Here is a 14,624-nt window from a genome sequence, read left to right as displayed (position 1 = left end):
ATCTGAACTTATTTTCTCTCTACTCTATAGTATAATAAAACTTTAGTCCGTTGCTTTTTCATAAACAATGCACTGTCATGGTTATAATGAGATTTATTCCAGTTTGAGCAAATTATTATCATATTTTGAAACATCTACATATGCTATACTTGCATAGGGTGAACTTGGGAGCAGGGAGAGAAGAACAGAAAAACAATCTTTTTCTAAAACATATGCTAGAAAAAGAAGTACAGAATTGTAAAAAGTTATCTTCAGGTATGCTATTCTTGCTCCAATGTCTTATATTAGAAATATAAATTCTGCATATGACCAAATATGCAGAATCCACAAGGCTAAAGATTTGTATAGATGTTACCAGAGAATTATTTTTTCGGAATTCAATTATCCTTTCTATACATTAAGAATAGACATGCTGGGCTTCCCTGGTGGTGTAGTGGTTGAGAGTCTGCCTGCCGATGCAGGGGACGCGGGTTCGTGAGCCGGTCCGGGAAGATCCCACATGCCGCGGAGCAGCTGGGCCCGTGAGCCATGGCCGCTGAGCCTGCGCGTCTGGAGCCTGTGCTCCGCAACGGGAAAGGCCACAACAGTGACAGGCCCGCATACCGCAAAAAATAAAGAATAGACATGCTTATATATTTTAGGTATTTTAAAAAATGATAACAAAACCACAGTGTTAAACCGTTAAAGCAAAGTACAGTCTATTTCTGTAGCCATTTATGAATGATTTGATGATAACCTTTATAACCAGTTTTACATAGGGCCTCAAAATTCACCAAGCATAAACATAAGTATTTTCCCATGTGAGTGAAAACTGTGTCTTTCTTTCTACCTAGAATTCTTTCTGTTTACATTTCCCCATCATAATTTACAATGTAGGAAATTTAGTCTTCTATTTTTCCTTTGAGGTATGGCAATCTTACCTTTAACGTACTTCAGTTTTCAATGTAAGACCTCAGTTGGGATTACCTATGGAATTGTGCTTCTATAAAATACTACATAGAGTTACAGTACAGTAAAAAATGAGCATTTTTCAAAATGCATTTCCTATGAAGGATAAGTACACATCCATTTTCTGGCACGGGGATGACTTGTACGGTGGCTGATATCATACTGTCAAAAACATATTTAAGCTTCTTCAGGCCCATTCTTGCTCTGCTATCTTCATAATCTCCTCATTTTCCATACCCTAAAATAAGGTTGAATGAAGTCAAAACCATCAGATAATAGAGCATTGTTGGGGAGGTATTGATAACATGGCTTCCATTCCCTGTGGGAGAGGAAGGGTTAGAATATGCCACATCCTGTCAAACTTCCACTCAGCTGCACAGATTTCTGAGCTCTGGGTTTGCTGTCTTGTTATTGAGATGCGTCCTTTGTCTGCTGCTTGCGGTAATTCCCAGAGTCAAGTATGTATTTCCGTATTTCATAAATGCTGTTGATGTGTGGTAGAGGAAAATGAAACCAACAACATTTCCAATTTATTGTTCTTCTTTTCATTACATTTTTTTCTTTCAAAGATGTTGTTTAAGTAATCCTGCCGCTGTGGATGCACATTTCTCAAAATGGAGGAAAGATATGTGTCTCCTTTGACTGTGAAAAAGCATACATTTTGGATTTTAGTTTTAGATTAATACAATAACTCTAATTTAGTGAACATCTGAATTTCAGATTATATTTTCCAGTTTGTTCCACCCATTGTTACTGTGTATATATAAGTGGATCCTAACATCGTCTTAATCATTACGCACGTGGGTGCATGTGTATAGACTGTTCTCTACATATTTTTATATATTTATATATATTTATATATAAATTAAATTTATATATTAAATTTACTCATTTTCGAATAGTCAAGATTAGAGATGAATTTAGGGTCTTAAAAAAATAAGATAGCAACACTCTTTGAAGAAAGTTGATCAAAGAGACTAGGACCCTGTTCCTTAGGAGTATTTTCCATTTTCTTTGATTTGGGCAATTATCAGAGCAATCTTCTCAGAATATGTGTATGTCAAAGACATATTCCAGTGAGCCCTTCATGGTTTTTTGTTTCGCTTAGTACAAGTCACAGATAATGCACAGTTTTCCTTATTTCTGTCTTTTTCCATGGTGTGTTGTTTCCTAGATTAGTTTCAATGGGTAGGATTCCAAGAAAGAGATATTTAAGAAGTAGATAAGAGGGGATTTAGTGATTACCTAAGGAAAATTGGAGAGAGAATTTAAGGATAAAACTAATGATTCTAGTATGAGTAGCTAGATGAAAAATGTGCTGTTCCTTTAGAATGGGAGTGTGGAGGTGATTAAAATGGTTTGGAATATATTTGCATTACCTGTGATATCTAGGTAACGATTTCTAGAAGGTCATGGATGAGGGTTTGTAGCTTAGAGGAGAGATCTAGAGTGCAAACTTAGGTTTGGGGGTCATAGCGTATGCATGGCAATTAAAATGAAAGGGACGACTGAGAACATCATAGAGCATGCATATAAAAGGAGGGAAAGAATGCTTTAGACATTACTTGGTGAAACTGACAAATTTAAGTTAGGGCAGAGAAAGATTCAGAAAAGGCAATCTATTGTATTCTTCCAGGATTAAGATATTTTAAGAGAATTTAAAAATAACTCATCAACAAAGCAAATTAAAAATTCATATTTAGATCATTAAGAAGAATTGCGTATATTGTCAGTAGAGGGAGGGGATTGATGGATCCTGGAATCTATGTTATATAGTAAAGACAGGACATAACCAATAAGGGAATGATAAGAGTCAAAGGCCTGGAGTTCAAGGAAATTTCCACGTCTAGATCTGATCTCTCTGCCACTAGTTCATTTGGTCGTTTCAAGTCTGTTTTGGTTAATTTTCCCTGGAGATGCAGCCATCACATGTCAGAAAGTGAAGTCACCCACTTTTATTCTCTTCCTCTTTGTGACTGTATCAGCGGCTACCTAACAAGTCATCCCAAAGCTGGTGCTTTAAAACATTACTTCTTTAGGTCATGATTTCATGGGTCAGCAGTTTGGTGGGGCCTCCGCAGGGTGGTCTTACGAGGGCTCACACATGGGTCAGAGGTCAGCTACTCGTGAGCTTGGTGGATCTGCCTCTGTAGAGGTGGCTGTCTGTCTGCTGGAATGACAAGAGAGGCTGGAAGTGTGCCTTCCAGCAGCCGGCAGCTAACCTGGCTTTGTTCCATGAATGGCAAGAACAAAAGCTCCATGGTCTCCTGAAGCTGATTTCCGGAACCGACACAACATCACTTCCACCACATTATATTGATCGAAGCAAGACCAGGTGACCCAGATTCAAGGAGCGATGGGGGGGAAATACATGAAGAGAGAGGAGCTATAAAATATTGTGGATACTGTGAAAGAAGAAAAAAGATTTTGGGTCCCAGCTCTGCTCCAGAGAAACTAAAAAACCTTCAGGTTACATTTACATGAAGTGGCAAAGGTAAGGGTGAACCTCAGATCAGCTGACTTCCACTTGAATCTCCTCTCCACTGTCAGCATTACTCACAGAGTAATTGTGTGGATCAAGATTAATTAATAGTTGCCACTATTTGCTAAAGGTCCCCAGGAAAACATAAACTGTCTTTGGGTCATAATCTGGATTCAGCTTACCTGAAAATGATCGAGACCCTTTCATGGAAGTTCCTGGTCCAGTCAGTAGTGCATGCTGGGAAATATGGACCTCAGCACAGTAAGGGAATCAATCTGAGCTATACTGTGAACGAGCTTTTTGATGCTAGGCAGGAATATAGTCATTTGCAAGGCTTGTTTTCTACCTTCTGCTTATAGAATCCAAACAGCCTACCTAAATTCACTCTTAGAACTGTAACCTGCGCAGGGTAAGGACTATATAAATGTATTGTTCACGGGAAATACATTTAGCCGTCTATGGTACTGCCTCTTTGTAGACAAGTGCAATTAGCAATTTGAAATGTGTGTGCATTTAGTTGGTGGTCATAGAATTTTTTTAAAAAATTGTTACAAAATGGAGATGTGTTAGGATACCTGCTTGAATTGCTTTTTAAAAAATATTCAGTGATCTTTATATCTAGGTTAAAATGTTAACGTAAGTGCTCTTGGAGGTCAGAGGGCACTCGTGGAGCTAGATAATGGAAATAATAATTCCTGATATCAGTATCCTTATTTTATTCCTAATAGCTTGACATAATTTAATGTCTTAGGCTTAAACATTTCTGCAGTTACTCATAAACTGGACCCTTTCTCAGGGTCCCAGTTTACCTGTAGAGCACCAGATACTTTCTACGTAGTGGAAGTGATCTTTGCAAAATGTGAATGTTTGTATCGAGCACCTGAGAAGCAGCTGTGTTAAAGTATGGGTTTTTTTGAAAGTTAAAATAATGACTCTCATAAAAATGTAAAATGGACATGGAGACACCCTGTAAGTTTTTACTGCTTATTCTAAATTTGCCTACCTACCTACCTGTGTAAGATTATACATTTGGCTTCTCTCATAGATCTCAAAGCCTAGCACAGTGAGACAGACACGAAAGGGTCAGTCCCTTGTAGAGGACACCCACAGAGCTGGCGAAACTTCCAGAGGTCTTCTCCCCCTTCACACCTGAGCCTCTCTGAGGGCATCAATGTGGACCATTCTATACATAATTATTACATATATATATATAACAATTATGTGTGTGTGTGTGTATATATATATACATATATAACAATTTAGAACACGTCTTTCTCTTCCCTTCTTCCCTATAAAAAAATAACCTATTGCCCAAATCTGGATATAGGTTTTGTGATTCACACAGATTTCAAGACAGGTAAAAGCTGCATGCTGCTGATAAAATCACTTGTAGCTGTGAAAGCAAAAATGTCACTGGCCAGAGTTAAACAAGTACGACCACAAGGATATTGCAGTTAGGAGAGAGAGATGAGAATTCAGTGTAAACTCAACTCAGGTGAAACAAAGGCCTGGAGAATTTTTTAAGAGCTGGAGTGTGTGTGTGTGTGTGTGTGTGTGTGTGTGTGTGTGTGTGTGTGTGTGTGTGTGTGTGTGTGTGTGTGTGTGTGTTGGAGGTGACACTGTGTTTGCTTTACCCAAAGGAAAAGTAAATTTTCTTGTATTTTCATGATAGCAGGCAGTTTTGTAACTTGGAGCAAGACTCTTGCTGAAGATTGGTTCTAAGAAAAGGTAGGTCAGGGGCCTAGAGTCAGGAAGAAGCCTGTCTACATTTAGTCCAGCTGACAGAGATAACAAGACCTTCTTGGACATAACCCAGGGACGGGGGGAAATAAAGGCAGTAGTGCAGTTGTGCATAATAATGGCGTTTTTTGCTTTTGGAAAGTGCTTAGGGAAGAACTTTAGAATTCTTATTGTATATAAATGTACAAAGTTGTTCTTTGCTGAGATACCTTGTCCAGGGTTGTAGATTACGTCTAAGGTTCTGGGTAGTAGATTTATTTGGAATAAATTAATCATAAAGGGAAAGTTATGATTGTGGGTTCTTTTCCATTGGCACAGTTACATTTAAGCCCATTTACGTAGGAAAAATGATTTATATTGATTTGATCAAGTAGGGAGGATATTGAAAGCAACAGAGTATATGCTTTGATCCCAAAGACAGCTGGAAGCTCCAGAGAAAGAAATGCTTTTAAAGATGATGATGAATGGTCTCAGTTCTTTTGTACAAAATCAGTATTAAACATAAGACACTATATACATAGTCTCAACGTACACACACACACACACACACACACACACACACACACACACACACACACCCAGCCCCAATGGTACCAAGCCGTGGTTACAGGAACAGAAGGAAGAATTTCCTGAATGATGTAACTTGGATCAGTCCCTGAAACATCAACAACGGCATTGGCCCAAAGTACAAGATCTAAAGGAGGTCATTGAGCTTAACGAGAGCGTGTTTGGCTATAGACCAGAAGGCGAGCTATATGCAGAAAGAAAAATGCAGTGTAACGATTTTATTAAATGAATTCAAGATGATATTTTAACTTAGGTTTTTACTATTGAGGAAGTTAAAAATGGCAGGGGAGAACTAATGAGTCTCCACTGTTTATGATAGTTAATTGTTTTGAGTGTAACAGATGAATATTATAAACTGACTTTGCCAAAGATATAGGCCGAGGTGTCATGGGGGAAACAGAAGAGAAAGACATAATCTTTACTTTCCATTTGATTTGCTCATAATCTAGCCGGAAATCATGGCGCTAATAATAGTATACTAGTAACAGCAAATGCTTATACAGTAATTACTCTGGGTCCATGACTGTTCCAGCTGCTTTAAATTTATAGACAATTTACAGCAACCCTACTTACTTGGTGAGGTAGGCAGATACCTAGATGTGATAATGCCATACACCATGAGTCCCTAATTGCTCTTAGAGTTTGAACAATGCCTGCTTGTTCTAGCAGAAACGGCATGGGTGGTGGACAGATGTGGCTTGGAATTCACGTAGTGTGTCTGCCCCTAAGTACACATAAAATTTTGGGCTTTCACTGGAGCTCTTTGCTACTTAGTTTCAATAATACCAACCTTCTGTCTTTTAAAATGCACATTAAAGATGTGTGTAAAACTTTTTTTTGGAGTTAGCTCTCTATAAATATAAAGAAGTTTTAGTTTTAGGTGAGGGGATTATGAGATCACTCATAAAGAAGAAAAGAGCTGGTCTCCAAAAGATTTCAGTAAGAAAAATGGCAGACAAAGTTATATGAGACGGAGGGACCAGCAGGTGATAAAAACTAGAAGGGACAAAGTATGCTATTTATAGTGAATAGTTCATTTTAATTGTAGTAACAAGAAAAGGTGGGAGGAAGAGGGGTGAACCTCTGATCTGGAAAGAGAAGCATATTATTTGGGGCGCCTTAGACCACGGATTGGCAAACAACTGCCTGCCTGTCTCTGGACAGCTCAAGAGCTAAGGAAGGTTTTACATTTTTAAGTGACTGAAAAAAATTTTAAAAAAGGATACGTGAAAGTTAGATAGAATTCAGCAGACTTCCGTGTCTGTAAATGAAGTGTTACTGGCACACAGCCAAGCTAGTCCATTTACCTGTGGCCGAGGACATGGTGCCTGCAAAGCCTAAATATTTACTATCTGGTCTTTACAGGGAAATTTTGCTGACCACTGTCTTAGTTATAATGCTTACTGTTTCAGTCCTAAAGTTCATCATCCTTTGATGGCAATACATTTCAACAACCCTATTTGATAGCTTAGGAAAGAGTATGTCCAACAAGCTGCTTTCTCTTTCAGCATCTCTGACATAGATGTCACTTGACAGATGAAAAAGCAACTTCTCTGTGGCATCCGTAGTTTGGGTCAAAGTGACAATAATTGGTTTCAGGTTCTTTAATAATCCTACATATTTATTTTCTTGTGAGCTGCAGCTTGAACTGTGTTTTGGTCAAATTTCCAAATATATCTAGTCTCCAATGCTACGTAGTTTCAAGTATTGAATAGAATCTGTTTAGACATTACCTTTATCTCCTTCCCTTTCCTTCTTCTTTGTCTTTCCCCAGTTATTATTTTAACTTATTTCGCCGAGTATAACCTTGCTTATTAAATCTAATAGTTATGGAAAGTATTGCTTTTGTAGAAATCAATAAGAGAAACAGGAATTAACATTTTATTGCAAAAGCCTTTTCTTCAATTTGCTTAACAGTCCTATCTGTCACACCACACCCTTCTTTGCAAACTAGTCTGGCTGATTCCGGTTTGCTCTGAAAATCATTTTGTGTGGCACTTCCTTCCGTCTGGAACCTTGATTCATAGGCTTTCATATGAATTCTTTCATTGCTCGATTTTCAGAATAGCTTTTAGGCAACCAATCATCACGCGTGATCCTGTGTTTCTTTATGACTTGGCAGCATCCAGATGTCTTTACTGCATGTTGTTGCCTTTTAGACACATTTAAAAAAAAACAAGTTGCCATAAAATAATTGCATTCATTTGTGCAGTAGATGTAAATTATTCTTTCATAAGTCAGTCAAACTTTTACTCGAATACAGAAGGACTAGCTGTCCCTTTGGTAAACTGGAATGAATATCTTAAAAGTTGTGGTTTTGGACTTCCCTGGTGGCACAGTGGTTGAGAATCAGCCTGCCAATGCAGGGGTCACGGATTTGATCCCTGGCCAGGGAAGATCCCCCATGCCACGGAGCAACTAAGCCCATGCACCACAACTACTGAGCCTGCGCTCCAGAGCCCGCAAGCCACAACTACTGAGCCTGCGTGCCACAACTACCAAAGCGCACGCGCCTAGAGCCCGTGCTCCGCAACAAGAGAAGCCACCGCGATGAGAAGCCCGCGCACTGCACCAAAGAGTAGCCCCCGCTCACCGCAACTAGAGAAAAGCCCGCGTGCAGCAACGAAGACCCAACACAGCCAAAAATAAATTAATTAAATTTTTAAAAAAAGTTGTGGTTTTGAGTCAGTTGAAAAGGAGATGGTAAACAGGGTGTTTGGTTTTTTTTTTTACATAGTCTATCTTACATAGACACATAATATATAAAAGTAATATTTCTCTGCTAATTTATCAGTTTTATAAATATTGTAAGAACAAACTGAGGGGATTCCCTGGAGGTCCAGTGGTTAGGACTCCACACTTCCACTGCCGAGGGCACGGGTTCAATCCCTGGTTGGGGAACTAAGATCCTGCAAGGTGCATGGCGTGGCAAAGAGTAAAAATAAAAAAGACTACAAACTGAATAGGTTCATATTCATGCTATGTGTGAGTATGTTTAGAGTGTCTTAAGTAAATGCATTTAGGTAAATAAGAATGCTTTGTTTTATTTTTAGCAGAAGCCAAATTAAATATCGGATTACATGTATAGGCCCCAGAAAATTATAACAAAGAGGTCAAGTTTCTTAGAAGAGGATTTGCAGCAGAATTACTTGAAGAGCCTTTTCAAAATACATATGCTTGTGACTCATCCTGGGTCTGCTGAATCAAAACCTTCTTGGAAGGAGCCAGGAATGTATTGGAAAGTTCCCCTGAGTGGTTCTGATTCTTACCTTTGGTTGAAGACCATTGGGGTAGAAATATTTTTAGATAATAGACAAAAAAAGGTAGCCTCATAAAAATATCACTGAATTTATTAATAAGGTGCTGTTTATGGCACTGTATAGCACGTGCCCCAGGATGTTCATGTGAGACCTCAGATAAGAATTAAAACTTGGTTTTCCCACAGTAATTATATGAAGTTTTTTATAGTCAAGAAAAGCAATATACCTGGTTCTTTCTTCCTCTACCTCCCGCTTCAGCCATCCGGATTCTCTGGGGCAAAGGTGCAGTTCCGTTTTGAGGCTCTTGAGGCCTGGATAGCTACATTCTAGCTTTTCCTAATTCATTAAGAATGTATTGAGTTCTTTCAGTGTACCAAATTCAGAATAGGCAATTCTGGGAATGCTAGTACTGAACAAAACAGTCTGGAGCTTACAATCTACTAGATGAGACAACTGTTAAGCAGGTAAACATTTGAGTAAAGCGCTCTCTGGCCTAGATATTGTGAGCCTGTTTTGAGTATTGGTTTATATATTTTTCATATATCAAAAAAGAGATGAGCCATGGAATCTCTTCATGTCCTGTTTATGTGGAAACACACATAACACATATAGTATATATTTTTATGTTTTATATATATGTGTTATTATATTTTATATAAGTGGTATGTACATTTTGTCATATATATAGCACATATGGCACACATACGCCCATACACGTGATGGATACATTTAGATTACAGTTCTCAGCAGTACATTTTAGCCCATTTTTCTTAATGCTTTTTTATTGAATAACACGTAAAAATGACAAGTAAATTATGCTTTATATGTGCTAGTATTTCTACTGGTTTCTTTCTGAAGTTTTTGTTTTTATATCATTAAATGTAACAAATATTTTGGGACAGTTTTTTAGTGGTGAGATTGAGATTGAAAGTCACAACAAGCTGGGACTCTCTGTACCCCTCGAAGAAAGAGAAGCATGTGATTGTCACAGACAAGTTCTACCTGTTGGGCATAGAATTCTTTTTTTTACAAATGGTGCTTCATTAGTACAACATTGAATTGCCCTTACAATTTTTTAAGCTACCAGATGGTTTGACTTGGTCACTGTTTTTGAGAAAAGTGTTAGCATGTTAATCCTGTTGAAAAGTTGCAGGATGGTGATTCTAGAATATAACTGTCAACCCTCTAATACAAATAGAGACAGAGAGAGAGAGACAGTGTATACTGATGGCGGAATACTGAAGACAGAAACATTGGGTGCTTCATCAAGAAGAATCAGCTATGTGTTCAGGCTGTATAACCTCGATATGCCACCTCTTCTGCTACAGCTGCATTTGGAGCACTTGAAAGTTAAGGATTGTAAAGGAGTCCCCCAAATCAATGAAAATGACCTTGTAAATGAGAAATTTAACGGAAAGTTATATTTTTCTTCCTTTTTAATGTGCACCCCTGGATACTGCAGTTAAATTACATGCTTCAAGAATACTACCTTGAGGTCCTCTCGGAAAAGATTTTAAAATCCTAGCAGTTGTCATTCAAATAATGTTCTAAAGACCTGCATTTGCCCATGCAGTGTACCGCGGCAGAGTGGATTAAGTTAGCTCAAATGTACTTACCACACTGTCTATGAGCCAGAAAGCAGCAAGGATTCTGATTGGCATTATTATTTATTACTTTGGAATGCTGACGGTGCATTTTCCTGGCTGAGTCCATACTATGCTTATTGACGTGCATGAATGAAAAGGCTCTGCTTTGCCGTAATTTAATTTTCCTAACAACTTTCTTTATAGGACTTGGATTTTGAAGCCAAAACAAGTTACACGCTACGGATAGAAGCTGCAAACAGAGATGCCGACCCTCGCTTTCTAAGCTTGGGACCGTTCAGCGACACGACAACCGTGAAGATAATTGTGGAAGACGTGGACGAGCCCCCTGTGTTTTCGTCACCCCTGTACCCCATGGAGGTGTCGGAAGCTACCCAAGTTGGGAATATCATTGGGACCGTAGCAGCTCACGACCCAGATTCTTCCAACAGCCCTGTGAGGTAAGAGCTCATTGCTCTCCTCTTCTGTAATTTTGCAACAATGTGCCTTTATTCACAACTCATGTCTCTACGTTATGATGCTTTGGGGTCATAGCTAACAAAAACCAGTTTTGTATACGTATTGAGCCATAGCTGCAGAAGTGAAACAACATCAGAACAATGCAACATTTTAGTAATTCGAAAATGTGTCACCTGATTATCCAAGGCCATTATTGTGTGGCAGTGTCTTTAGGCACCATTGTCATCCACAAGCAGAGCTGATGTGCCTATTCAGCCAGTTATCCTGAGCTCTTTCAACACAAACTGTTCAGAGAGAAAGTGATGCATGTCCTTGTTGTAGGATAAATGCAGATGTTAGAAAACTAATTTTATAAACAATTTAAATTAGGGGTTAATTTTTCAGCAACCCCTTTTGTATATTGGTCTATATGGATAGTATATGTTTGTTAGTTTATTAATTCCACTTATAAAAAATAAAATAATACCATATCTCTATATAAGGACTATTTAAAAATGTCCTTTCAATAGTCCTGTAGAGAGAGTAGACACATCGTTATAACCAACTCTGTAGTACTAACAGAATGATGATATGTAAGCGTTTCAAAATATCACAACGTTCCAGTTCACACTTTTTACTATAGTTTTACAATCTGAAAGCTACATGCATGTTTTTGTATATGCATGTATTTGTGTGTGTGCATATGATAAAGCACGTCTTTTTTTTTTTTTTTTTTTTTGCGGTACGCGGCCCTCTCACTGTTGTGGCCTCTCTCCCGTTGCGGAGCACAGGCTCCGGACGCGCAGGCTCAGCGGCCATGGCTCACGGGCCCAGCCGCTCCCCGGCATGTGGGATCTTCCCGGACCGGGGTACGAACCCGTGTCCCCTGCATCGGCAGGCGGACTCTCAACCACTGCGCCACCAGGGAAGCCCATGATAAAGCACGTCTTTTTAAGTAAATATTTAATAATATTTAATTGAGTATGTAGAACATACCAGAAATTACATTGTATTTCATGTCTTAATTTGGGCTCGTAAGTAATATTTTTCAGTGTCATGGTTTGGATTTTGATTACAAAAGCTAACAACAGATCTAACTTTTAGATTTAACTGATATTTAATGTTGCTAAGTGCTTCTGAGCTAACTTCTGAACTACGTCTGGGCATTGCTTGCGGAGTATCAAGAAAAATATCTATACATTAGACAATGACTTTTAGTTAAGAAGAGCTCATATTCATTTTTCCTCCTAAAATAATAAGCCAATTTAGGCTTATTACTTATATAAATAAATTATTATACACATTTAATAATATTAAATATCATTTTATTATTTATATGTAAATAATAATCATATATATGTGTGTGTATATGTAATTAGTACTCTCCTTTCCTTCTCTTTTGTTTGACAGTAATATCATGGCCTAGTAAAGAATTGGTATAAACCAATTTTGATTCCAAAAATGAAGTCATACTCATTGCTTCTCTGTCTTTACAAGAAATTCAGGCTATATGGAGGCTATCTTACTCTTAATGCAGTGGTCATAAACCATTTCTAAGAATGTAGCCTTCTGTGCACTAGAATATCTGTGGGTCACAGATGTACGCAGATGGAGTAAGCCTTCACCTCCTCCCTGTAATAGCCCAGGCTTCATTGTCAAACAGCTCCCTGACTTAAGCTCAGCTCCATCTACCGAGTCCTACTGATGTGCACAAATGTGAATTTGGGTTTTGTTATCGCATTGCAACTCTAGTGACATACTTGTCTCCTTCCCCCCAAGAACAACCAACCACAGTACAATCGTAGTCATACATCAGCTACTCAGGGTAGTCTGACTTCTGCTTAAATCACTTAATTTACTGGGGAGAAAGAGAGAATGCTTTCATGAAATTGAGGATCTGGGAAAATAAAGAGACACACTAATATATGTATCACAATTCAGTACTTCACTGAGTGAGAGGATTTAAGAAAATTTTGATTTATGGTATTGATATTTTAATCTTATTTTAAAATTTTTTTCTTTACCCATTTCCTGTGTATTATCCTGTTAAAGCCTTTCAGTGTAAATATCTCACTTTTAATAATATTTTATTTGGAAAAAATGCAACGTTATATAATAACTTGGGGAAGGAGAAGGGAGAGTAGGACCCAGTGGGTAGTGACTTGAGTTTGAGGTGAAGTGAGTTCTGTGTCTGCTCCCTGAAGCACAGAGATAGAAAGGGCCAAAGGCTGCATTCTGCTGACCTTGGAGGTGAAGATCTCTGTGACTTCCATCAATGAAAGAGCAGCTGGCCAGCGCTGTAATTTTACCTCATTTTTATTTTCTTAAAACTAATCAAGGTGACCTTGAAAGTTCAGGTTAGTACCTCTTACATCCTTTTCTAATCTCTAAGTTGCACAAATAGGGAGAGATTTTGTTCAGAGTGAACTGAAATGTTATGTTGTGTGTGTGTGAATATTTCTTTTGCTTTTGTAAAATGAATTTCTTGACTTAGGCTTAATGCTTGTATTCTTGCAACATTTCTTTGCCTTGCACTGTTTTTCATAAGGTCAGAACAATCACTCATAGCTTATTTGTTTCTGAATTTGTCTCTCACATATTTCTCTTTTCCTGTCCATTTATGATCTCTTATAAGAGGCCAGCCTCCTCGTTGTGTAGTTTGGTGAGTTGATGGGTACTCCTAGCAGTGACATTCTCTAGAAGACTTGTTCTCTTCCCAGCACTGCTGTTTTCTGAGTATCCTAGGGGGTGTCACTTAGCCTCCTAAGTTTCCATATAACCCAGGAAAAGCAACACTTAATCCCTGCTTTGTCCCAAGGTTTTTGAAGATCAAGTGAGAAAGGGAAAATAACGGATGCTTTTAAACTGTCAGTCATGACTAAACTGTTAGGATGTACTATCATTGTACATCGCTATTATTATAGTTTATTGTTTTCATGGCATTTTTATTTCAAGGTCAATAAAGTCAATGAAGAGAGACATATTTTACAAGCAACTGTATTGGCAATCTGTATTGAACGTTGGTTTGTATTCACATATTTTCCAATATGTAGAAAATATTACATAGTCGTTTAATGGACATAAACATGTATTTGCATTGGGCACTCAAGTAACTATCAAAATGTAAGCCCTCTTAACAGAGGCCAGTGGAGGAGTAGATCACACAGTCTGCCGAGGTCCTAGGAAACGTGAATCTCCAGGCTGAGATGGAAGCTGAAGACTCTTACAGTTGTGAGCTTTGCGCTTCTGCACCTTTAGGAGTATCGGAGTTCTTAGAGGAATGGAAAAGCAGTATTTGTTTCATCGTTAAAATTAGGCCAATAGTATTTGAATTGTAAAAGAGTATGGGAGGGTGGATAATTAGTTTGAATTCACTGACATTCTTTGTAGTGTAATACTGAAATCTAGCATATGCCATTTACATTTGGAATATTTTCTGATATATGGGGCAAGAGATTAGAATTCTAGAAAGAAATACATGTACTTGCCTCCAGCAAGGTAAATTGAGATCTTCTTCCCATATGACCCATGCCTTGCCTAGTTTTGTTTTTTTTTTTTTTTTTTTTTTAATTATTTCTTTAATTT

General features: G+C 38.1%; 1 protein-coding gene across 3 annotated transcripts in view; it reads left to right on the top strand.

Moving 5' to 3' along the window:
• The window catches only part of CDH7 (cadherin 7), a 122,435-nt gene that overhangs the window by 75,520 nt on the left and 32,291 nt on the right, over positions 1 to 14,624 (top strand). For all 3 annotated transcript variants that reach the window (XM_024754853.1, XM_024754851.1, XM_024754852.1), the window contains one exon: positions 10,788 to 11,041. In XM_024754853.1, coding sequence (XP_024610621.1) covers positions 10,788 to 11,041 — 254 coding nt within the window. The remainder of the gene's footprint in view (positions 1 to 10,787; positions 11,042 to 14,624) is intronic.

Source organism: Neophocaena asiaeorientalis, unplaced genomic scaffold (assembly GCF_003031525.2).
Source record: "Neophocaena asiaeorientalis asiaeorientalis breed wild unplaced genomic scaffold, Neophocaena_asiaeorientalis_V1.1 scaffold124, whole genome shotgun sequence".
Lineage (NCBI taxonomy): Eukaryota > Metazoa > Chordata > Mammalia > Artiodactyla > Phocoenidae > Neophocaena > Neophocaena asiaeorientalis.
The sequence above is the reverse complement of the archived record's forward strand: the minus strand, read 5'-3'. Positions and strand labels throughout refer to the sequence as shown.